The sequence below is a fragment of the Heterodontus francisci genome, chromosome 1 (assembly GCF_036365525.1).
Source record: "Heterodontus francisci isolate sHetFra1 chromosome 1, sHetFra1.hap1, whole genome shotgun sequence".
In the NCBI taxonomy this organism is placed as follows: Eukaryota; Metazoa; Chordata; class Chondrichthyes; order Heterodontiformes; family Heterodontidae; genus Heterodontus; species Heterodontus francisci.
The window spans coordinates 270,803,800-270,828,735 of NC_090371.1; the positions used below are offsets into that span (position 1 = coordinate 270,803,800).

At 43.9% G+C, this 24,936-nt stretch overlaps 1 protein-coding gene across 3 annotated transcripts in view; it reads right to left on the reverse strand.

The window, feature by feature from the left end:
- Positions 1 to 16,436: 16,436 nt before the first annotated feature.
- Positions 16,437 to 24,936, reverse strand: part of gpat3 (glycerol-3-phosphate acyltransferase 3) — a 43,241-nt gene continuing 34,741 nt past the window's right edge. For all 3 annotated transcript variants that reach the window (XM_068044746.1, XM_068044737.1, XM_068044757.1), the window contains exons 12-13: positions 24,213 to 24,292; positions 16,437 to 20,783 (exon numbers count right to left, since the gene is read on the reverse strand). In XM_068044746.1, coding sequence (XP_067900847.1) covers positions 20,687 to 20,783; positions 24,213 to 24,292 — 177 coding nt within the window. In that variant the 3' untranslated portion in view covers positions 16,437 to 20,686. The remainder of the gene's footprint in view (positions 20,784 to 24,212; positions 24,293 to 24,936) is intronic.

Consider the following 24,936-nt stretch of genomic DNA (forward strand, 5'->3'; position numbering starts at 1 on the left):
TTGAAAATAAGACTGAATGACCACAGTCCAAGAAGCTCAGCATCAGCTTTAAGGATATAGTTTGACCTCCAACCAAAACTTATGTAATGGCTATTTTTTCTTCAGCGTTGTCGTGGGACATAGGTTTAAGGTGAGAGGGGCAAAGTTTAGAGGGGATGTGCGAGGCAAGTTTTTTACACAGAGGGTGGTGAGTGCCTGGGACCTGCTGCCAGGGGAGGTGGTGGAAGCAGATACGATAGCGACGTTTAAGAGACATCTTGACAAATACATGAATAGGAAGGGAATAGAGGGATATGGGTCCCAGAAGTGCAGAAGGTGTTAGTTTAGGCAGGCATCAAGATCGGCGCAGGCTTGGAGGGCCGAATGGCCTGTTCCTGTGCTGTACGGTTCTTTGTTCTTTGTTCTTTGATTACACAAGCTGTTCGCTGATACCCTTTGTCAATCAAATGAGATTCAGGTTTGAAACATCCCAGATCCCCAGTGTGAAAAGGACATCATTTCATCAAGTAGCACATTGGCCAGGATTTTCTGCGCAATCCCATCTGAAATCCGTCAGAATCGTAGTGGAAGAAGAAGGAAAATGTGGGCGATCAGGCCTACTACTGGTTCATTGGTCAACCCGCAACTCCCTCTCATTGCCCCTTCAGGACTGCCACTGGCCTTCCCTTCAGCAAGGGGGAAGGGGAGGTGGGATCAATCAATGTCTGTGTCCTCCAGGAGATTCCTTCCTCTCCACGCTTGTTACTGCACTTCCTGAGGCCATCATAGGGATGATGATAATGCCTGGGAAGCAGTAGGAATGATCCCCCTCCCCACTCCCATAGAGGTAGCAGCAGCCTCCATTCGCTCACCCTCAGTTTATCAGGATGCCAAGAGGAGACCTCTTCTGGTGCTGCAGTGGTTTTCCTACTGCAGTACGGTTGCAATTTCACAGCTAGGTAATGCCGGGCTCTTTGCAGCAGGAATCCCACTGCATACCTGACAAACATCAACCTAGGCCAGGGTTCTGGTGAAGTCAAGCAGGCGGGTTCACGAATATCCTTGGTGATGGAAATCTGCTGCCCTTTCTCGACATGGTGACTCCAGTCCCACATCAAAGTGGTTTACTCTTAACTGCCCTCTGAAGTGGCCTTGAAAGCCACTCAGTTGTATCAAACCAGCACCAGGTAACTAGGTATGGACAATAAATGCCAACAATACTCATACCCTGAGAATAAACATAAAAAATTTACATAAAGTGTCTGAAAAATTAATCATCCAAATCAGTCTTCATGGGGGTCTGTCTGTAAGTAATAAATACAAACAGTGTGTTTTTCTCTGAAGCAAGCACCTCGTCTCAGACAGAGACAGCACTTAGCAGAGATAATTCACCTAATTGAACCTGCCATCAATATATAATGTCTCCATATTTTGTGTATTTGCATTGTTACAGGCTCTCAAATGTGTTTGCATTTGGAAAAATCCCAGTGCCCTAGTCTCGCTACAATTTTAATTCAAGGAAATCATACAGGCATATTTCAGTTTGAAACATGTTGGATTCTCGCCTCTATCTCTCCGCACCCACTGCCTCCCCAGCTCTGTTACATGTTAGAACCACTCACCTGGTATCTTGGTCAAATGGTGAGCCCCAAATGATGCCAACGACCCTCTCCACTTCCATAGCACCACCGGATGCATGGAATATACCTGAAATGAATGAGTCTCCTGTAATCAACTGCATTAATAATTGGGCCTAATGGGAAGCAAAGAGGTTATGTCCCTAGCGCTTTAAGGAGGATCTTACACCACCCTGAAGATTGGGATCAAACTGCACGATGAACACTTGGCTTCAGAAATATCAAAATTCCATATGTTGCAAAGCTGAAACCTTGAAAAATCTGAACACTTTTCTCTCATTACTACCTTACAACCATTCAGTGGCTCTCAGCCTCTCTGGATTTTAAAGGTATTTAAAGGGGCTTTGGCATCCAATCAGTTACATTGGAAGGCAGAGAGTGGAATGATACAGTGGGTGAAGAAATCAGATCATTGCAACACCACTGGGGATTGCCACAAGCAATGGTCCCTCTAATTTCTGTTTATAGTGCCCAGCCCATTTTTTGCACTGCACTTTCCCTTTAAGAGTGACACACCGTCGCGCATTTGCCCATCTTAAAGGGACCACTGCTGTGCACAGCCTCTTTGTCCCCTGCACAGCACATTCCCCATTGCTGCCCTGGCCACACACCCACACAGCTTAGAGGGAGTGTTGGCCACAGGTATTATTATCAAATTAATAGAACCTGACAGCAATTAGATATTGGAGCAAACGGTTTTTGTGTTGCTTGCATTTATATAGCAGTTTTAACATAGTAAAACATCCCAAGGAGATTAGCAGGAGCGCTATCAAACAAAACTTGACACTAAGCCACGTAAGGAGACCTTAGAAAAGCTTGGTCAAAGAGGTAGTTTTAAAGGAGATGAGCGAGGCAAAGAGTTTTAGGAAGGGAACTCCAGAGCTTAGGACCTCGGTAGCTGAAGGTATGAAAATCAGTGATGAACAAGAGGCCAGAAGTGGAGGAGCGCGGAGATCTCAGAGGGTTGCTGGGATGGAGCAGGTTACAGAGATGGGGAAGAGCAAGGCCTTGGAGGGATTTTGAAATTGCACAGGAAACTAGCATAAGGGAATTAAACGGAGACAAGGACACAGTGCTGTGACTAAGATCTGTTCCATTTTCCGTTGTGCTGGAACATTTCCAGACAGCATTACTTTTCAAGCCGCACATATTAGACATGTAGCATTTAGGCCTTAAGCCTCTGTCACGCTCTCACATACAAATTTGCAACTCACATGCCAAACCACTGGTGTTGTGAATTTATTTGATCTCATCAAATAAAATAACCAGCAGTGTGTGAAATGGTTGGTTACACTGTAAAGTTCCAACCAACCATTTCCCTGGCTGAGATTGACTAACTTAGCACGAACCATGCCTTCAGTCTGGGCTCCCCCCACCCCCGACAAGTGTCACTCTCTGTTCCAACAATGCACAATAAGATAGTAAATCAGCTTATTTACATAATCTTATAAAGCTGCTGAAACAAGGAAGTTTTAAACCATATCTTTCTCACAACTTGGAGAGTTTTAATCAATTTTAATAATGATCAATATTTACTGACAGTCACTATATCGGGAGGTATAATGTAGGTTACTAAATGACAATCCTACTATAATGAATCCCACTATGAGTGGAAGGGTATAAATTGCTTAATGAGTGGCATAATACATGGATTAATGGTCCTCATCCAGCAATGGTGCTGTGAAAATTTTAACAAGCCATCAAAAATGGCAGAAGTGGCATTTTGCCAATGTTATTGGCTATTAATACAGCCTCAATGAGGTGAATCCTGCCAGCTGGAGGACATTCTTTGGGATGGGACATTTTGTGACACAAGTCTAATTTCTTTAGTGGGATGGAGAAAGCCTGAACGAAGATTTTTTTTAAAATAATCTTTAGAAATATTTAAAATATGTGAGGGCTTTCTTACAATGGAGCATTTTATGTTTGCTTTTTGCTTTAATTTACTGCCAGGGTTTATTAGAAATGATTAACATTGTTAGGAAGCTGCTTTGCAGCTTTGCTTTCAATGTTCAATAAGCCTGGTGATGTTTCATGGATTTTCCCATTTGCTTTTATGCATTTTCCATTATGCTCCATTATTTATAGGTAATTAAGGAGTCTGCTTGAAATATTGTTCCTTAAACTATGCCGTTTGATTTCTTTGCAATGAAATGTAATTTACTGCCATACAGCTCATAATTGTGAATCATGAATTTACCAACCATATTTTGACTCAACTGAGTTTAATTTAAACAGAGCCTACACCAGCTAGGAAGAGTTGCATTTTTGGAAGTGTCGACATTCAGTTGAGACAATAAATGGACGTCCCGTTTGCCTGTTTGAATGGATGTAAAGGATCCCATGGCATTATTTGAAAAGCAGGGGAGTTCTCCCAGTGTCCTGGCCAACATTTATCCCTTAACCAACACCACCAAAATATACAGTAACTGATCATTTAGCTCAGTGGTCTTTGTAGGGTCTTGCTGTGTACAAAATAATTGCCGTGCTTGCTTGCAAGACATCAGTAACTAGACTTCAAATAATTAACTGCTATGAAGTTAACTGGAACATCCACAGGACATGAAAGGTATTATGTAAGTAAAGGTTCTTTCATTGCTTTGTAAAGCTCATGGCAAATTTTCGTCAAGTGGTTTAGCTCATGATAGCTCCCCAATGGCTCAGTTTGGTTGTGCTGAGTTACTTCTCAGCTAGGGCACTGGCACCAGTGTGAGCCACCACCCCAGTACAAGACACCACCCCAGCACGATTCAGCACCACAGCACAAGACATTGCCTCAGTGTGAGTCAGCACCGCAGTGTCATTGAGCACCCCAGTGTGAATCAGTGTCCAGTGTAAGCCAGTGCCACAGCATCAGTCTGTACCCCAGTGTGAGCCAGAGCCCCAACACCACTCTGTATCCCAATGTGAGCCAGTGCCCCAGCATCAGTCTGTACCCCAGTGTGAGCAAGTGCCCCAGTATCAGTCTGTACCCCAGTGTGAGCCAGTGCCCCAGCATCAGTCTGTACCCAAGTGTGAGCCAGTGCCCCAGTGTCAGTCTGTACCCCAGTGTGAGCCAGTGCCCCAGCATCACACTGTACCCCAGGGTCAGCCAGTGCCCCAGCATCAGTCTATACCCCAGTGTGAGCCAGTGCCCCAGCACAAATCAGTACCCCAGTGTGAGCCAGTGCCCCAGCATTAGTCTGTACCCCAGCATTAGTCTGTACCCCAGCGTGAGCCAGTGCCCCAGCATCAGTCTGTACCCCAGTGTGAGCCAGTGCCCCAGCATCACACTGTACCCCAGTGTGAGCCAGTGCCTCATCATCAGTCTGTACCCCAGTGTGAGCCAGTGCCCCAGCATCACACTGTACCCCAGGGTCAGCCAGTGCCCCAGCATCAGTCTGTACCCCAGTGTGAGCCAGTGTCCCAGCATTAGTTTGTACCCCAGTGTGAGCCAATGCCCCATCATCAGTCTGTAACCCAGTGTGAGACAGTGCCCCAGTATCAGACTGCACCCCAGTGTGAGCCAGAGTCCCAACACCACTCTGTATCCCAATGTGAGCCAGTGCCCCACCATCGGTCTATACCCCAGTGTGAGCCAGTGCCCCAGTATCAGTCTATAGCCATGTGAACCAGTGCCCCAGCAACCGTCTGTACCCCAGTGTGACAGTGCCCCAGCACCAGTCTATACCCCAGTATGAGCCTGTGCCCCAGAATCCAGCTGTATCCCAGGGTCAGCCAGTGCCCCAGCATCAGTCTGTACCCCAGTGTGACAGTGCCCCAGCACCAGTCTATACCCCAGTATGAGCCTGTGCCCCAGAATCCAGCTGTATCCCAGGGTCAGCCAGTGCCCCAGCATCAGTCTGTACCCCAGTGTGCGCCAGTGCCCCAGTATCAGCCTGTAGCCCAGTGTGAGCCAGTACCCCAGCACAAGTCTGTACCCCAGTATGAGCCAGTGCCTCATCATCAGTTTGTACCCCAGTGTGAGCTAGTGCCTCATCATCAGTCTGTACTCCAGAATGAGCCAGTACCCAGCATTAGTCTGTACCGCAGTGTGAGCCAGTGCCTCATCATCAGTCTGTACCCCAGTGTGAGCCAGTGCCTCATCATCAGTCTGTACCCCAGTGTGAGCCAGTGCCTCATCATCAGTCTGTACCCCAGTGTGAGCCAGTGCCTCATCATCAGTCTGTACCCCAGTGTGAGCCAGTGCCTCATCATCAGTCTGTACCCCAGTGTGAGCCAGTGCCTCATCATCATTCTGTACCCCAGTGTGAGCCAGTGCCTCATCATCAGTCTGTACCCCAGTGTGAGCCAGTGCCCCAGCATCAGTCTGTACCTCAGTCTGAGATGGTGCCCCAGCATCAGTCTGTACCCCAATGTGAGCCAGTGCCCCAGCATCAGTCTGTATCCCAATGTGAGCCAGTGCCCCAGCATCAGTCTGTATCCCAGTGTGAGCCAGTGCCCCAGCACCAGTCTGTACCCCAGTGTGAGCCAGTGCCCCAGCATCAGTCTGTACCCAAGTGTGAGCCAGTGCCTCATCATCATTCTGTACCCCAGTGTGAGCCAGTGCCTCATCAGTCTGTACCCCAGTGTGAGCCAGTGCCCCGGCATCAGTCTGTACCTCAGTCTGAGATGGTGCCCCAGCACCAGTCTGTACCCCAATGTGAGCCAGTGCCCCAGCATCAGTCTGTACCCAAGTGTGAGCCAGTGCCTCATCATCATTCTGTACCCCAATGTGAGCCAGTGCCTCATCATCATTCTGTACCCCAATGTGAGCCAGTGCCTCATCATCATTCTGTACCCAAGTGTGAGCCAGTGCCTCATCATCATTCTGTACCCCAATGTGAGCCAGTGCCTCATCATCATTCTGTACCCCAATGTGAGCCAGTGCCTCATCATCATTCTGTACCCAAGTGTGAGCCAGTGCCTCATCATCATTCTGTACCCCAATGTGAGCCAGTGCCTCATCATCATTCTGATCCCCAATGTGAGCCAGTGCCTCATCATCATTCTGTACCCCAATGTGAGCCAGTGCCCCAGCATCAGTCTGCACCCCAGTGTGAGTCACCAGCCCAACACCACTCAGTGCCCCAGTGGATCAGAGTCCTAAAGTAACTCAGGGGCATAGTGTGAATCAGGGCCCTGGTGTGAGTCTGGAGTCCAGAGTAAGTCAACACCCTAATGTGAATTATCACTGCAGTGTGAGTCAGCGCCCCAGCACGGGTCAGTGGCCCATTGTGATGCAGTGCCCCAGCATGCATCAGAGCCCGAATGTGAGTCACTATCCCAGCATTTGTCAACCTTCAATAATGCACGGGAGTAAAAATGGAATGGGGTACGTTTGAGAAGACAAAAAAGCTCAGGAAAGCTGGACCAGCAGCGCATTCTGAGTTCCACAGAGTCTACGCCTGCCTAGTAACAGAAGATAGCATCCTGGTTGGAAAGTATATAACAAGTGCCTGGGTCCCATTCCATGCTAAAGGTGAAGTTCTTCAGCACTAAAAAGCTGGAGCCAGTCAATACATGACATGATTATGAACAGAGCAGTACAAGTTTATATCAGGGTACAGGAACTGCTGCTGGACCTCATTTACTAAATCCATCCAAAAACTCTTCATGGATTCTAGGGAGAAACCCTCTCTCACTCCCTGAGATGGGCAAACCTTCCACCAAAGGCCAAATGGAATTCAGTCACCTGTGTGCAGTAACTCAAATGTTATGTGCACCATTCATTTGCTCAGCTAGGGTCACCACAGCAGTTATGAGACCCTGGGGATTACTCCTTGGTAACCCATTGCAGTATCTATCAGCTACTACAAGTGTCATCTCTCTTGGATACACGTCCTTGTTAGTTACATCCTGTTCTTATCTCAAAAGATGGAACCTGGTACCTCAAGTCATAACACATTTAATCTGTCTCGGAATGGACTGATTCCCTTAATTGCATTACACAACCATCAATATCATTGTCTCACTTTTTTGCAAAGTGTGCAGAAAGATACAGGTCAAGTTCACCAGCTGAAGTAGCAGCCAATTCAACACATTCTTTTGATTAAAGTCTTTGAATCAATGTCAAGAATGTATCAACTTTAAGTTGCAGTGACTTCACGTTCAGTGTAAATGAACTTACTGCTTTTACTAAACTAAGAATGTTATTGAAGGGTGTGTTCACAAAAACAACAACTTACATTTATATAGTGCCTTGAACATAACAAAATGTCCCAAAGCGTTTCACAGGTGCTTCATCAGGCAAAAGTTGAGCCAAAGAAGATTTTAGGACAGGTGACCAACTGTTTGGTAGGTGGGTTTTAAGTAGCATCTTAAAGAAGGAGAGGAAGGTAGAGAGGCAAAAGGGTTTGGGAATTAATTCTAGAACCTAGAGCCTGAATGGCTAATGGCACGGCAGCCAATGGCAGGCAAAGGATTTGGAGGATGCGCAAGAGGTTAGAGTTGGAGGAACGCAGAGTTTTGGGAGGGTTGTAGGGCTGGAGGAGGATACAGAGATAGGAGAGAGGTGAGGCCATGGAGGAAGTTGAACACCGATAGCTTACAATCAGTGTGAAGTGCTTTCATCCTGCACCAATACTACAATTACAGTATAAATGCAGAATCCACCAGCTTTGGAACACAGTGGAATGATGCTCCCTGGTCTTTATACCCAATTTAAACACCACGAACTTAGCATCCCTGCAATGCCAAACTCAATAGCCTATTGACAAGATTTGTCGTATTAATCAATAGCATGTAACAAGAACACTGCATGAAGGTCCCCATCACCATTTAATCCTACACTCGAAAGAATTCTGGGACCCTGGTCGTGCTCCTCCCAATCCCTTTTCAAGAGGCTATCTAGGATTTGAGTACTGAGTTGGGTCAATATTTATAATGTGCTGACATGAGTTTCAGGCTGATATGAAACTCTGGGCAGGAGGTAAAGTATTGAACTAGTGAATTGTTGCATGCTGGACTGAATCCAGTCTCGGTGGAAATTTTTAATCTATGGATTGCTTTCATTGCAATAATAAAATTCAGCACTATTAGGACCGGTCACCCGAAAACATTCGCTGTAACGTTTGGCATCTCCAGTCCAAGTAATGTTAGCAAGCAGTTGGTTTTGAATGAGACAACATCAATCGTTAATCCACCACTATAAGTTATTTTGTGTACTCCATTCGAAATGTGAGCCCAGGAATTTGTAATGGAAAAAGTTGACACAAAAAGTGACAAGAATTATGCAGACAGCAAGTGCATACAGTTCTGTATTTTAATATATTATAGATATTATGTGATGTCATCCCACTATTCAGCAAGTAACAACAAATATTTACATTAATTATTTAAAAAATGTGCAGAAATATGCCTGTTGACTGCCCCAATCTATGTTTGACAATGAAATGAAGAGTTTACACTTCTTGATACAGCTGGGCAGTAGATGAAAATAGCACAAAATTGTGGTTTAGGAAGAAGTCACTTTTAAGAGTGCAGTTTGCACAATGTTGGCCATAATCTGTCAGGAAGTGTCCTATGTAAAGTGTAAATGTGCAAGGTTAAAATATATTTGAGGACAGAGGAAGCAGCCTGTGCATTTTCATGGTTCAGCTTCTCATCACCTGTCCCAAATTTCAGCATCTCCTCTTGTGGTGTGTACCTCTCTAAGAGGATGAAGTAAGTTCGGAAGAGTTGATGGTGGGGGTACGTTATATTGACTATCATTCTTCAGTGAAAGGTCACTACCAGCAACAGGGTGCATATTGTACATCCTACAATGTCAGATTCTAGGCTGTTCATCCATCAAGTCTGCTCCTTAGGGTGCCACCTCTGGTTGAGTGTGTTCCTGGAGGTTTCATCATATGGCCTCCTGCCTCAAAGCACCCCAGGCCCAAACTCCTGCCTTTGGTCCATCCTCCAGGCTTGCTGTCTTCCCACACCAACTGGAAAGGGAACAGGCACTTTGTTATCCAGTTGGATGATTCTTGACTGTTAGTGAAACAACATTTCTTCTCCTGTCTTCACTTTTTTTTATATAACTAATAAACAAAAGTGTTTAAATAAATTTTTTTTAAAAACACAATTTTGTTCAATGCCCTTCTGATTTTTCTCCTGGGTTGCTTGCAGCAGTATCCTGGAGATTAATCATCCATTCCTGGAGACTCCTGGGTAATCTTGGAGGTTTGGCCACACCACTGCTTCTTTCCATATGTTGTATGATGTATCCTGCCATCAACTCTTCCCAACTTACTTTATCCCCTAAGACAGGTACACACCACAAGAAGAGATGCTGAAATTTGGGACAGGTGGCAAGAAGCTGACATAAAAATATACTGGCTGTTTCCTCTGTCCTCAAATATATTTCATTCTTGTACATTTTCACTTCACATAAAACACTTCCCGACTAATTATGACAAACATTGTGCATACTGCAGCCTCAAAATTGACTTCTTCTTAAATCATAAAACCACAATATTGCAATATTTTCATCATGTGGCAATCTACTGCCCAGCTGTATCCAGATGTGTAAACTCTTCGTTTCTTTGTCAAACATAGATTGGGGCAATCAACAGTGAGAGATGGACTTCTGCACAATTCTTTTAAACAGGGATTTTTTTTAAAGATACTTTACATGTATAGAAATACAGTTAAATATTGTTTAATAAAAATACTCAGATGCTTGAATATTTGTGTTTGAATATTTCCTCCCTCACTTCAATATCTCATTGATCTATTAACAACTTGCATTTATATAGTGCCTTTAACATAGCAAAGCATCAGGCTGCACTTCACAGATATGTTACCCCAGCCTCAATTACCTCAAAAGTTATATCCTGAAAATGACTGCAAAAAAAAGTTATTGTGGAATGTAGAACTCTGGTTAATAATGCTCCATCTAATCACTAGATGGCAGCTACAACCTGTCAATAGGATGTCATGTGATCAAATCACTATGATACTGTGATGTGTGGTTTAACAAAATGTCATTTTTCAATATTGAAAATTGTGCAAAAACTGCAAAACTCACCAGCAAGAAAGTAAATGATGCATTATTGAGCAACCAGGCAAACAACCCATCGCAAATAGTTGACTTTGTTTCTTGTGATGTTTCACAAAACTGGTGTGTGCACGTGTGGCTGTCCCTCCAGTCACCTATGCCCTAGTTGCTGGAATTCCTTCCGTAAGCCTCTCCAACTCTCTGCTCTTTTTACAATGCTCCTTAAAACCTACCTCTTTGACCATGCTTTTTGAGTTATTTGATTGATCTGTCCTAATGTCTTTTATTTGGCACAGAGTCAATTTTCATCTGAATTATGTTCCTGTGAGCACCTTTGGGATGTGTTACTATGTTAAACATGCTAAATAAATGCAAGTTGTTGTTGTGTGTGCACACATGTATCTAACTACACTTACATCATTGGTGATATGTTAGTTAAAAAGCTACAATCCAACTGAGAGATGCTAGCGATGTCCTAGAGTATAACAGTGAAACCTGAATGGTCAGCAGTAATGTGGAGCCTGGATTAAAGCTTTCAACAGCATCCTCAGTTCTTTGATATATTCAAAAAAGCAAAGGACCAGTTAAATAGAAAATTACTTCAAAGTTATTGGGGAATCATGGTTTCATCAAGGTGAGGCCAACACTGCTGGATAGAATATCAGTCAAACTGGCAAAACGTAAACATCTCTCAGGAAACCCAATGTCAACCCAATGCCGCTAGCCAAGCTGTTCCAGTACAGCTACAACACTGGCATCTACCCTGCAATGTGGAAAATTGCCCAGGTATGTCCTGTACACAAAAAGCAAGACGTCCAACCCGGCCAATTACCGCCCCATCAGTCTACTCTCAATCATCAGTAAAATGATAGAAGATGTCATCAAAAATGCCATCAAGGGTCACTTGCTTAGCAATAACCTGCTCAGTGATGCTCAGTTTGGGTTCCGCCAGGGCCACTCAGCTCCTGACCTCATCACAGCCTTGGTTCAAACATGGAAAAAAGAGCTGAACTCAAGAGGTGAGGTGAGAGTGACTGCCCTTAACATCAAGGCAGCATTTGACTGAGTATGGCACCAAGGAGCCCTAGCAAAACTGGAGTCAATGGGAATCAGGGGGAAAACCCTCCGCTGGCTGGAGTCATACCTAGTGCAAAGGAAGATGGTTGTGGTTGTTGGAGGTCAATCATCTCAGCTTCAGGACATCACTGCAGGAGTTCGTCAGGGTAGTGTCCTAGGTCCAACCATCTTCAGCTGCTTCATCAATGACCTTCCTTCAATCATAAGGTCAGAAGTGGGGATGTTCGCTGATGATTGCACAATGTTCAGCACCATTCGTGACTCCTCAGATGCTGAAGCAGTCTGCGTAGAAATGCAGCAAGACCTGGACAATATCCAGGCTTGGGCAGATAAGTGGCAAGCAACATTCGCGCCACACAAGTGCCAGGCAATGACCATCTCTAACAAAAGAGAATCTAACCATCTCCCCTTGACATTCAATGGCATTACCATTGCTGAATCCCCCACTATCAACATCCTCATGGATACCATTGACCAGAAACTGAACGGGTGTAGCCAGATAAATACCGTGGCTACAAAACCAGGTCAGAGGCTAGGAATCCTGTGGCGACTAACTCACCTCCTAACTCCCCAAAGCCTGTCCACCATCTACAAGGCACAAGTCAGGAATGTGATGGAATACTCTCCATTTGCCTGGATGGGTGCAGCACCAACAACACTCAAGAAGCTCGACACCATCCAGGACAAAGCAGCCCACTTGATTGGCACCCCATCCACAAACATTCACTCCCTCCACCACTGACGCACAGTGGCAGCAGTGTGTACCATCTACAAGATGCACTGCAGCGATGCACCAAGGATCCTTAGACAGCACCTTCCAAACCCGCAACCTCTACTAACTAGAAGGACAAGGGCAGCAAATGCATGGGAACACCACCACTTGCAAGTTCCCCTCCAAGTCACACACCATCCTCACTTGGGAGTATATCGCCATTCCTTCACTGTCGCTGGGTCAAAATCCTGGAACTCCCTTCCTAATAGCACTGTGGGTGTACCTTCCCCACATGGACTGCAGCGGTTCAAGAAGGCAGCTCACCACCACCTTCTCAAGGGCAATTAGGGATGGACAATAAATGTCCGCCTGGCCAGCGATGGCCATAACCCATGAATGAATAAGAAAAACACTTAGCTGACCAATATTGCATAAAACCAAAGCACATAAATCACATTAAAGCTCCATGTTTTAACCAAATTTTCTTTTCAATGTCAAGCATAGCTTTAAACTAATATTTTATCATGCAGTTTATTCTATATATCGGTCTGAGCAAAAATACATTCATATTTCCTTACAACTGCCTTCGGTGAAAGTTAATTACAGTGGCACTTTAATAGACTATTCTCATCCATTTACGACCTGGGCTTTTGTGGTGAAAATTAAGGAATAGAAAAGTTGAAAGGATAAGGCATATTTGTGTCATCTTTTCCAATTTTGAATGGTACTTAGTGTAACTCAAAGCTTCTGTCTAAAAACTAATTAAATTCTGGAACAGAAACATCATGTTCTGATCCATAAACATAATACTGTGAATGCTGGAATTCTGAAATAAAAACAAAAAATGCTGGACATACACAGGCAGCAACTGATAAAAGTTAGAACTGTAAGAGGTTTTAAGGAAGTACAGATGCAAGGAAAGGGGGGAGTGGAAGAAAGAACAAAAGGGAAGGTTTGTGAAATGATGGAAGGCAGAAGAGATTAAATGACAAAAGAGATGATGGTGCGAGGCAGAAGGGGTAAAGCCTGGCTACCCGACCGGAACCCGACTAGACCCGATTACATGTGTCAGGTCGGATCGGGTCAAAATTCCGAGTCCAGCATACAGGCTCAGGTCGGGTCGGGCTGGACGCTGCTTCCGGGCAGTCACGGGCTCAGGCTTACCCATGATTCCCCACAGGTCCAGCTGCAGGAATAGCCTGATGCCAGAACAGATGAAGGAGATTCGTGTTGGGTTGGGCGCGAAATAAAATTAAAGGGCTCGGGCTCGGGTCGGGTTCGGGTTGGCTGTGGTCGGGTCAGGCTCGGGTCAGGTTTTAATTTTATACCCGAGTGACGCTTTAGAAGGGGGTAGTAATGAGACAAGTAAAGAAATAAAAGATGGATCCAGAGGAGCAGTAAATGGCAACAGTAGAACCATTACCAACACCTACTGTCCAAAAAGATGGGAGCTGTCGTTATGATCTATTCTAATCAAGGATCCACACCTCAAACATCACTAACCCGTTCTCTCCACAGATCCTGACTGACCTGTTGAGTTTTTTTCTGGCATTTTCTGTTACTGTTTTGGTTAACAAGTTATTTTTACAGCACAAACAATTTCCTTACTGATATGCTCTACTCCCTAATCTAGTGCTTCTTCTGAGTGCCTTAGCGATTTTCTGCATTTGCATTTTTCTTGTCTTTCATTTAAACTCCAGATGTTGTAAGAACACTCAGATTGATATCCTGACAAGAATGTTCATCAAGAGCACCAGATGAATCCTTAACTCCTCATCAAAGAATCATATGAGGTTTACTACCCAATCTATGCCGAGGAGTTCATGATGCCTAAATATTGGCTTGCCGAAATGCTTTACATCAACCAACTCAAATTACATCAACAGATTGCATCACCAACCTCCCATTAAGATTCACACAAGCTACTCTTGCCAATTCTTAAGCAAGTCAGACAAAAAATAATGAATTACCAATTGTTTACGAACCTTAGAATCAGTTATCAGCACTTAAACACTGAGTATGTAAATAGTTAGTTAATTAAATAAATAGTGGAGGTTACAAAGGGTTATGTTTCTGTAATTCAGCATTAGCTACGTTTAAGCATTAACTACTTATAAGTTTACAGTGGAGATCCTGTCTGGGATTAAAATAAATTTGAGGCTAATTTTCGATTAGACTTTTTCAATAGCTGACAACAGCAGTAGATAGCCAGTCCATTGAATGAAACCTATATGCCTGCAGTTAGCAATATTTTCCCAACTTACACAAGCTTGTCTTTATAAATTGGCACAGATGAACTAGTTACTCCTCGTTACCCTAGGAGGATAGCGTTTACCTTCTGAGATAGTGTGATAAACGTCTGTCTGTAGAGGTGCTTTCTGTTCCTCCTGGATCCTCTTGCCCTCAGATTAATTCACCTTCCACACTGGTAGCTGTGTGTGTACGAGTTGGCTTAAATCTCGCTTTCTGTGATCGCAGAGAAACTTGTGCATCTAAGTGAAGTACTGAAATCTGCCTGAATCGGCTGGTGTAGCCATATAATCTTACATTCTGTAACCTTTCTCTGTGGCATTTACATATGCCAATTAAGTTGCTCCTTTAGCCCTTAGCTTCTCAGGTCGTTGCTAACAAAGGACCAGAAACCAGTCCAGATAAACAAAAACATATTGTTTGCCTTTGCTCCGTGACCTTTTGGTCAGCTATGTGGCCTGGTCCAATCTGCACCTTCTCCTTTGTTTATCTCTTGCCCAACCCCCACCTCACTTGTTTATAATCTGTGACTTTTCTAATATTTGTCAGTTCCGAAGAAGGGTCACTGACCCGAAACGTTAACTCTGCTTCTCTTTCCACAGATGCTGCCAGACCTGCTGAGTGAATCCAGCATTTCTTGTCCTGCTCAACCAGTGTCCAGGCCTGTGATCTTGACTTCTTGTTTTTTATCGCTGGTAAGGAATGTTTGGTTGTTTCATGGTTTAATCAGCATTAACCCTTTCTCTTCCCAGCATTCAACCTGACTGCATTTCAAGAACACATATAAGGCAATTTCTGTAGGACATCCCATCTACAACTTTTATTCAGAAACTGTCTCCAAATGAGAGTAATGGTATAGGCCATTTGCTGCTCTTTATATGTACTTACAATGAGACTTAGCAGTTGGCAGGAAAAAATACAGAGGCGCAAGGGAAGAGCCAACTGTGTAACAGCCCCGACAATCAAATTTTTTTGCAGCACCTGTGGAAGAGCCTGTCACTCTAGAATTGGCCTTGATAGCCACTCCAGGTGCTGCTCCACACACCACTGACCACCTCCAGGTGCTTACCCATTGTCTCTCGAGATAAGGAGGCCAAAGAACAATGAAAGTAGAGCTTGTCAAGCCCCAGTCAAGGAAACAAAAACATTTCATCTCTTACTTCAACTTGGATAATTCAGAGAAACGTGAATTTAAAATCTACTTCATTAGCCGTGGCAGAGAAAGGGTTTTTTTTTATCTTGGTGTCATGAGAGAAAGATACAATAAACAGAGGCTGGTTCATGAGAGACAGGAGCTTTAGTTTTGGGACGTAGTCTGATCCAATTGTTTTGTTAGCTGCTCGCACTTTTGAAACCTTTTGTGTGTAAACTTGCAGACTCATACCAGCCAGCAAGCTTGGTTTTAGTTATGGTCAGCTGCTCACCCCCTAGCTGCTGTAGTGGTAGAAAAGATGAATTATACTGACCAGTGAGAAAATGCCCCTTTGCTTTTGAGGTTTTTTGGATGTCCCAGGAAAGTACACAAGAGATTCCTTGAGTATTATTCCCTGCTAAATCCACCAAAAGCAGCTAGGAGGAGGGACGCTGTGGAGTTTTTCAATAACATTTGAATTGTTACATGACAGAATCACTGAATATTCAGGGATTTTTATTGTTTTGAAACCGATTATTGAATAAGTCAAAAAATGTACTGCTAGTAAAATTGTGTGGTGTGCTTCTGTGTAATTATATCATTTGCAAATAAATTAAATTATTTTAATTTGAAAAGGACAGAAAGAGAAAAAAGTATTGATTTTATATAATTTTATTATCTCAATTGAATATACATTGTTTGATATTTTTCCTGTTTGTTATTCTCTTTGGCATTATATATATTGAGCATCAGAAGTCATACGAAGCCAAGAGGATCCATTTTTGCCTTTGCAACAAGCTGACTGGTCTTCAGGCCAGTTTTCGTTACAGGATGTTTTTTTTATATAAAGTAACTGTAGTTATGTGTGCCAGCCACACCATACACTCAACTAAGCCAGAACACACACCCTCCCCACTTATAGCGTGAAGATTGAAAAACATCCTGTAGTTATATTAATTAGAAACATAGAAAATAGGAGCAGGAGTAGGCCTTTCAGCCCTTCGGGCCTGCTCCGCCATTCAAAAAAGATCATGGCTGATCGTCTAATTCAGTACCCTGTTCCCGCTTTCTCCCCATATCCCTTGATCCCTTTCTTCTTCTTCTGAATATATTTAATGACTTGGCCTCCACTGCCTTCTGTGGTAGAGAATTCTACAGGTTCACCACCCTCTGAGTGAAGAAATTTCTCCTCATCTCAGTTCTAAATGGCATAACCCCGTATCGTTGGACTGTGACCCCTGGTTCTTGCTCGCCAGCCATCGGGAACGTCCTCCCTGCATCTAGCCTGTCTATTCCTGTTAGAATGTTATAGGTTTCTATGAGATCCCCTCTCATTTTTCTAAATTCTAGTGAATATAGGCCTAGTCGACCCAATCTCTCCTCATACGTCAATCCTGCCATCCCAGGAATCAACCTAGTAAATCTTCTTTGCACTCCCTCCATGGCAAGAACATCCTTCCTCAGATAAGGAGACCAAAACTGCACACAATACTGCAGAGGTGGTCTCACCAAGGCCCTGTATAACTGCAGTAAGACATCTTTTCTCCTGTACTCAAATCCTCTTGCAATGAAGGCCAACATATCATCCTAGCAAATGCTAGCTTTCAGCAACTGGTGTATAAGGACACCCAGGTCTCGTTGCACCTCCCCCTTTCCCAATCTATCGCCATTCAAATAATAATCTGCCTTTTTGTTTTTACAACCAAAGTGGATAACGTCACATTTATCCACGTTATACTGCATCTGCCATGCGTTTGCCCACTCACCCAACTTGTCCAAATCACATTGGAGCCTCTTTGCATCCTTCTCACTGCTCACAGACCCCCCAGCTTTGTGTCGTCTGAAAACTTGAAAATGCTACATTTAGTTCCCTCACCCAAGTCATTAATGTATATTGTGAATAGCTGGGGCCCAAGCACTGATCCTTGCGGTACCCCACTAATCACTGCCTGCCATCCAGAAAAAAATCCGTTTACTCCTACTCTCTGTTTCCTGTCTGTCAACCAATTCTCAATCCATACCAGTATATTATCCCCAATCCCATGTGCTTCAATTTTGCACACTAACCTCTTATGTGGGACCTTATCAAAAGCTTTCTGAAAATCCAAATACACCACATCCACTGGTTCTCCCTTATCTATTCTACTAGTTACATCCTCAAAAAACTCCAGTAGATTTGTTAAGCATGATTTCCCTTTCGTAAACCCATGCTGACTTTGTCCAATCCTGTTTATGCTTTCCAGGTATTCTGCTATTGCATCCTTTTTAATAGACTCTAGCGTTTTCCCAATACCGATGTAAGGCTAACTGGTCTGTAGTTCCCTGTTTTTTCTCTCCCTCCTTTTTTAAATTGTGGGGTTACATTTGCCACCCTCCAATCTGTAGGAACTGCTCCAGAGTCTATAGAATTTTGGAAGATGACCACCAATGCATCCGCTATCTCCAGGGCTACTTCCTTTAGTACTCTGGGATGTAGATTATCAGGCCCTGTGGATTTGTCAGCCTTTAACCCCATTAATTTCCCTAGCACTATTTTTCTTAATAATACTGATTTCCTTCAGTTCCTCCCTCTCATTAGACCCTTGGTTCCCTAACATTTCTGAGAGGTTATTTGCGTCCTCCTTTGTGAAGACAGAACCAAAGTATGTGTTTAATTGTTCTGCCATTTCTTTGTTCCCCATTATAATTTCTCCTGTTTCGGACCTACATTTGTCTTCACTAATCTTTTTCTCTTCACATATTTATAGAAGCTTTTACAGTCAGTTTTTACATTCCCTGCAATTTTACTCTCATACTCTATTTCCCCCCGCTTAATCAACCTCTTTGTCCTCCTTTGCTGAATTCTAAACAGCTCTCAATCCTCAGACTTGCTGCTTTTTCTGCCAATTTTATATGCCTCCTTATTACAGAAATGTTTAGTAAATGACAGCAAATCCCAGTCCATTGCTATGGTTCCGTACATTGTTCTGGCAGTGGAGTCTGATACGGACTGACTGTTGTACAAAAGACCTGCAGATTGCAGAACCCCGGTACTGTTAGTTTTCCACAACCAGGCCCTCTCCATAAATACAACCAACTATTTCAACAGATTTAATCAATGTATTAATAGTCCTGAAATTACCAGGTGACACATTATACATCTGACAACAAATTGCATTTATATTGTGCCTTTTATGCAGTAAAATGTCCCAAAGTGCCTCACAGAAGCATTATCAAGTAAATTTTAACACCGAACAACGTAAGGAGATATTAGGAAAGGTGACCAAAATCTTGGTCAAAGAGATAGTGATGGGGGAACAGGATTTGGTGAGAGTTAAAATTCAGGTAGGAGAGTTCTGGATGAGCTCAGGTTTATGCAGGAGAGCATTGGGGAAAACAAAGACTTGCATTTATATAACGTCTTTCATGACCACCGGATGTTTCAAAGCACCTTACAGCCAATGAAGCACTTTAGATGTGTAGCCACTGTTGTAATGTAGGAAGCACAGCAGCCAATTTGTGCACAGTCGACACCCACAAACAGCAATGTGATAATGACGAGATAACCAGTTTTTGTGATGTTGATTGAGGGAGAAATATTGGCCATAACAGCAGGGTAATTCCCTTGCTCTTCGAAGTACTGCCATGGGATCTTTTACATCCACCCAAGTAGATGGAGCCTCAGTTTAATGTGTCATCCAAAAGATGGCACCTCTGACAGTGTGACACTCCCTCAGTACTGCACTGGAGTGACAGAATGGATTTTTGTGCTCAAGCCTTGGAGTGGGACTTGAACATGGAACTTTGTGGTTCAGAAGCAAGAGTGCTACCAACTGAGCCACAGCCATCAAGTCCAGAGGTAGCGAAGGCACAGATGCAGATTTCAGCAGCAGATGAGCTAAAACATGGGCAGAGTCAGGCAATATTACAGGGGTAGAAGTAGGCTGCCATAGCGATGGCATGGATATGTGGTCAGAAGCTCAGTTCAGGGTCAAATATGGCACCAAAGTTGTGAATGGTTTGGTTCAGCTTCAGATAGTTGCCAGGGAGAGGGATGGAGTCAATGGTCAGGGAATGGAGTTTGCAGTGGGGACTGAAGACAATGGCTTTGGTCTTCTCAATATTTAGTTGGAAGAAATTTCTGCTTATCCAACGCTGGTTATCAGACAAGCAGCATGACAAATCAGAGGGATTGGAGGTGTCAAGCAAGGTGGTGGTCAGGTATACTGTGTACATGTGGAACCTGACATGTTTTCAGCTGATATCGCTAAGGGGCAGTGTGCAAATGAAAAGTAAGCTGGGTCAAGGATAGGTCCTGGGGAACCCTACAGGCAACAGTGTCGGTAAAGGAAGAGAAGCCATTGTAAGCCATATAAACCTGATTAAAGTTCAGGAACTATATTATCTTTTTCCTTCACTCTTTCTTCCTTTTCCTGTAACAGTGTTCACCACAGGCTGCTGAGTGAGACTGCATCCTTTGCGGAATTTCCAAGGCCTGTGCCAAAACATGTCAAGTCACTCTCTTGGCTCTCAGGACCCTCCACTGCTCATTGCTTTCAAAAGGTGCAGAGGAGCGAGGTGGGAGCTAAGACAAAGCAGGTTAACATCACAGTTCGACACCCAGTCTTGGAAACAGGTCAAAGATCCTGACTGAAGCCTGCCACTACATTGCAGTTATGGGATGCTGATAATTATACTGGAGCATGGCATCAAAGAAGAACGCAGACCAACTAGGACAGACACACTAATCCACTACCAGTAGATCAGAGATTTTCTGCTAAATAAAACAAACACATTTGGATCTATATCATTTTTAGATATTGTTCTATTTGGGACTCAATGTATAAATTTATTTCATTTACAAAAATAGAGAGAAGAGATTCATTGAAAACCCAAGTGATGTGAAGACATAAACAATGACCAGAAGGACTGATGGACGAACATCTCATTTCTCTTCAGCTGTTTTCTTTCCCAACGATCATCTGGCTGTAGGATTTCTGCTGCTGTTCTTTCAAACTGTCTTTAACTTTGGCTCTTTTCAGAGCTCCGTCCCTAGAGAAAAAGAAAAAAAAATCAATCTCACCTTCTGAGATTTAGGAGTTTATAAAGACAACTGGATTTAGTGGAAACCTCCAGAGAAAGCATTTAAATCAACAGTAATACTTGTACCAGACACTCATTCATAGATTAATTTTGATAATATCCAAATACATTTGAAACAGTAATCTTTTGTTAGTTTCCAGATTAGGAGATTGTGCTCTCCGTTTTGGCAGAATTTCCAGGGAGCTATTAACTGTGCTATCAGAGTGATTATTAGGTTATTCAGCACAGCATAATCTTCCGAATAATTTTTTAAGATTCTCAGCCTCCATCTGGGGCGGCACAGTGGTGCAGTGGTTAGCACCGCAGCCTCACAGCTCCAGCGACCCGGGTTCACTTCTGGGTACTGCCTGTGTGGAGTTTGCAAGTTCTCCCTGTGTCTGCGTGGGTTTCCTCCGGGTGCTCCGGTTTCCTCCCACAGCCAAAAGACTTGCAGGTTGATAGGTAAATTGGCCATTATAATTTGCCCCTAGTATAGGTAGGTTGTAGGGGAATATAGGGACAGGTGAGGATGTGGTAGGAATATGGGATTAGTGTAGGATTCGTATAAATGGGTGGTTAATGGTCAGCACAGACTCGGTGGGCCGAAGGGCCTGTTTCAGTGCTGTATCTCTAAATCTAAATATCTAAATAATTCTCTTCACTCCCTCATCCGAGAGCATGGCTGAAGCTCCCAATTGTGCATGGCTTGTTTTGGGAAGGTGAGGGAGGAGAGGTCTACTTATGTAACAACAACTCAATAAGGCCATTACAGCACTCAAAAATGAAGTACACTGGTTAATACTGTCGCTGACATAAAGGCTAGAATTTTATGGGCCCCCCAATGGACCAACAATGCCTTCCCACCCAGAGGCCAAATGAGGCCCTTAAATGGCCAATTAAGGGCCTGTTCCCATTGTCGCTGGGATCTTACCAGTGGCGGGGGGTCCCTCCGCCACACGGGGAGGACGCCTTACAAAACGAGGCACCCTCCCTGCGGACTTGGGGAAGGGGGTCCCTCCTCCGTGGACAATTTGTGGCCCATGGAGGACCCCATTTGGAAACAACTTTAACCCCTCGGGACCCCCCCCCAACCTGGACTGAACGACCACATCACCCCCCAATGCCGGGACCTTCCACACTGGCACCTAAACCCCACCTCACCTATCTCTGTTCTGGGGTCCAGTGCTGGACCTGGGTCCGAGGCCTCTGCAGTACTGGCAATGGCCACAACTCCCAGTGGTGCTGCCGATACTGCTGAGCTGCCGACTCGCTGATTGGCTGGCAGCTCTTGGAGGCGGGATCCCCCATCCCTTTAAAGTCTTTAAGGGGACGAGGATCCCGTCTCCTACAACTGGAGGTTCCCCCTGCCTTTTCAGCTCAGTACCAGGAGCCCCGCCTCCAGCACAAAATCCAGCAAAAAGAATCACCAGTGCCAGAGAGTATAAAAGCTATCAGAGTCATTTATGGCATAGAAGGAGGCCATTTGGCCCACTGAGTCCATGCCGGCCTGTAAACCTTCCACAGCCGCAGGGAGATTCAAACAGAATTTTCCATTCTCCTTCATTTAATCACAACTTAACTTATCCCTTTCCCATTTAAACCAACTTCCAGTTCCTGGTGTTATCTACATTACCCATTTAGTAATGATTCAAAATCTCAAACTCATTCTCACCCAGCACATTACCACCTGCAAAATTCTCTTTTATCTGGGAGAGATGTGATAACACAATAAAATCTCAACACGAATTCCACATCCCTTTAGACTTACAATTCTCATATTTAACTTCCTATTGAGTGCCTGCAATGGAAGGAATAGAATAACGCTTTGCAAAGGGATTCTTTTAAAGTTAATAAGTCAAAGGAGGAAATGCATTGACAAAAATAAGCATGAATAGTTAAGTGTGGAAAGGGAGAAATGGCTCAGTCACTTGCTGTGGGGGAATAAAGCACAGGCAGTTCATCCCGAAAAATAAGAATGAAAGTTATTGTAATCATAAACATTAGGATCATCCTGAGGTGCTTCACAGAAGGGTTTAAGGAAAGCATACACTAAGGCAGGAAGGATGAGGTTAGGAGTAGTTAGATAGAGCTTGGTTGAGAAGATGGATTTTGAGAAGATTTCTAAAGGAAGAGCCAAAAGGTGGAGAGATTTAGGGAGGTAATTTCACAGTGTAGGCCTCAGGATGGCTGAAGACCCAACCGCTAAGGCTGGGATGTAGAGTGGAGGAAACACAAGAGCCTCAGACAGAGGAATGGAGATAAGGAAAAGCTGGGGAGATAGGATGAGGCACGGCCATGGAGGGCTTTGAAGTCAGGGACAAGGGTTGCAAATTTAAGGCGTCGGGGAAAAGGGAGCCAATGTAAATCAGTAAGGAGAGGGGTGATGGGCAAGCAGAACTTGGTACAAAACAGAATAGGACAGAAGAAGTTTTCACAAATTAAAGTTTATGGAGGGTGGAGTAAGAGAGCAAGGGAAGTGTTGGTGTCATTCTGTCTGGAGATAACAAAGGCATGGATGAGGGTTTCAATGACAAAGTTGAGGTTGAACAAGGAAAGTTAAAAAATGCCTGAGTTCTGAGGAAAGGTTTTTTTAGTTTTAGAGATACAGCACTGAAACAGACCCTTCGGCCCACCGAGTCTGTGCCGACCATCAACCACCCATTTATATTAATCCTATACTAATCCCATATTCCTACCACATCCTCACCTGTCCCTATATATTTTCCTACCACCTACCTATACTAGGGGCAATTTATAATGGCCAATTAACCTATCAACCTGCAAGTCTTTGGCATGTGGGAGGAAACCGGAGCACCCGGAGGAAACCCACGCAGACACAGGGAGAACTTGCAAACTCCACACAGGTCATCAACCTATTTCTCTCTTTCTAAAATGCTGCCTGATCTTCTGTGTGTTTCCAGCATTTCCTGATTTTATTTCATACGCCCAGCATCTGATGCCATTTACATGGGAGTAAGGTGAAAGAATCAAGCACTGTTACACTTAGGCTGCAAACACAAACCCTCTGGGCTCCAAACAAAAGCCCTAGTGGATCAACTAGTTAGTAGGCTCTTTTGTCGAGTTTCAAAACTTCCAACGCCCAATCTGGGTGAGTATTGACAGCTCTAAACTCAGCCATTAAGTAAACCACCATGTAAAAACAAGACATTCCATCAGATAGAAGAAAAACAAACTGAGCGTCTTTCTTCCCTCCTCTTCCCCCTCCCCCTTGCCAAAGACATTACAGAACTCAACTGCCAGCCAATCACAAAAGGAGTTTTCTGGTCATTCCTCTCCTACTCATTTGGGTAGATAAAAATACAATCAAAACCTAAACAGAGTCTCCAAACAATCACTCCATTTAATAATCCATTTAAAAGATTTGCCAGAGTTAGTTACCAGGCGAGATCCACCAGGCCTCCTTGCTGAGCTATGGCTGCTTTGACTCGATTGGCAAACTGCACAGCATCTTCACCTTCCTATAGAGTCAAGGGAGAGTCAAACCATTACTCGGCAATCATAACGCCTGATGTGGCAAACTGTGTGAGAGTCAGCCTTTAATGAAAAATACAAGTTGACTAAAATGACTGCAAACAGATTTTTAAAGCATTTCATTTTCCAACTCATAATTTCAGTACAGCAGTTGCAGACCTTCCATGGCATTGCTCATGCAAAGTTTTACAATCTGAGCATGATACTACAGAAGTGCATCAAGTATATATTATCAATTTCCTACTAAATTGTTTAAAAACTAAAGCAGTCAATACTGACAGCCAAACTCCTTCTCCTGTATTACATATAATTTACAGCACAGAATGGCCCAACACACGATGTTCTACACGAGCCTCCTCCCACCCTTTATCTAACCCCATAATCAAAAATCCTTCTATTCCTTTCTCCTGCATGTGCTTATCTAGCTTGAACTTAAATGCATCAATACTATTTGCCTCAACTACACCACATGATATTGAGTTCCACATTCTAACCGCACTCGGGATAAGTTTCTCCTGAGGTCCCTATTGAATTTATTAGTGACTATCATAATTATGGCCCTTAGTTTTGGTCTCTCTCAAATGTGGAAATATCTTGTCAATGTCTACCCTATCAAACCCCTTCATAATTG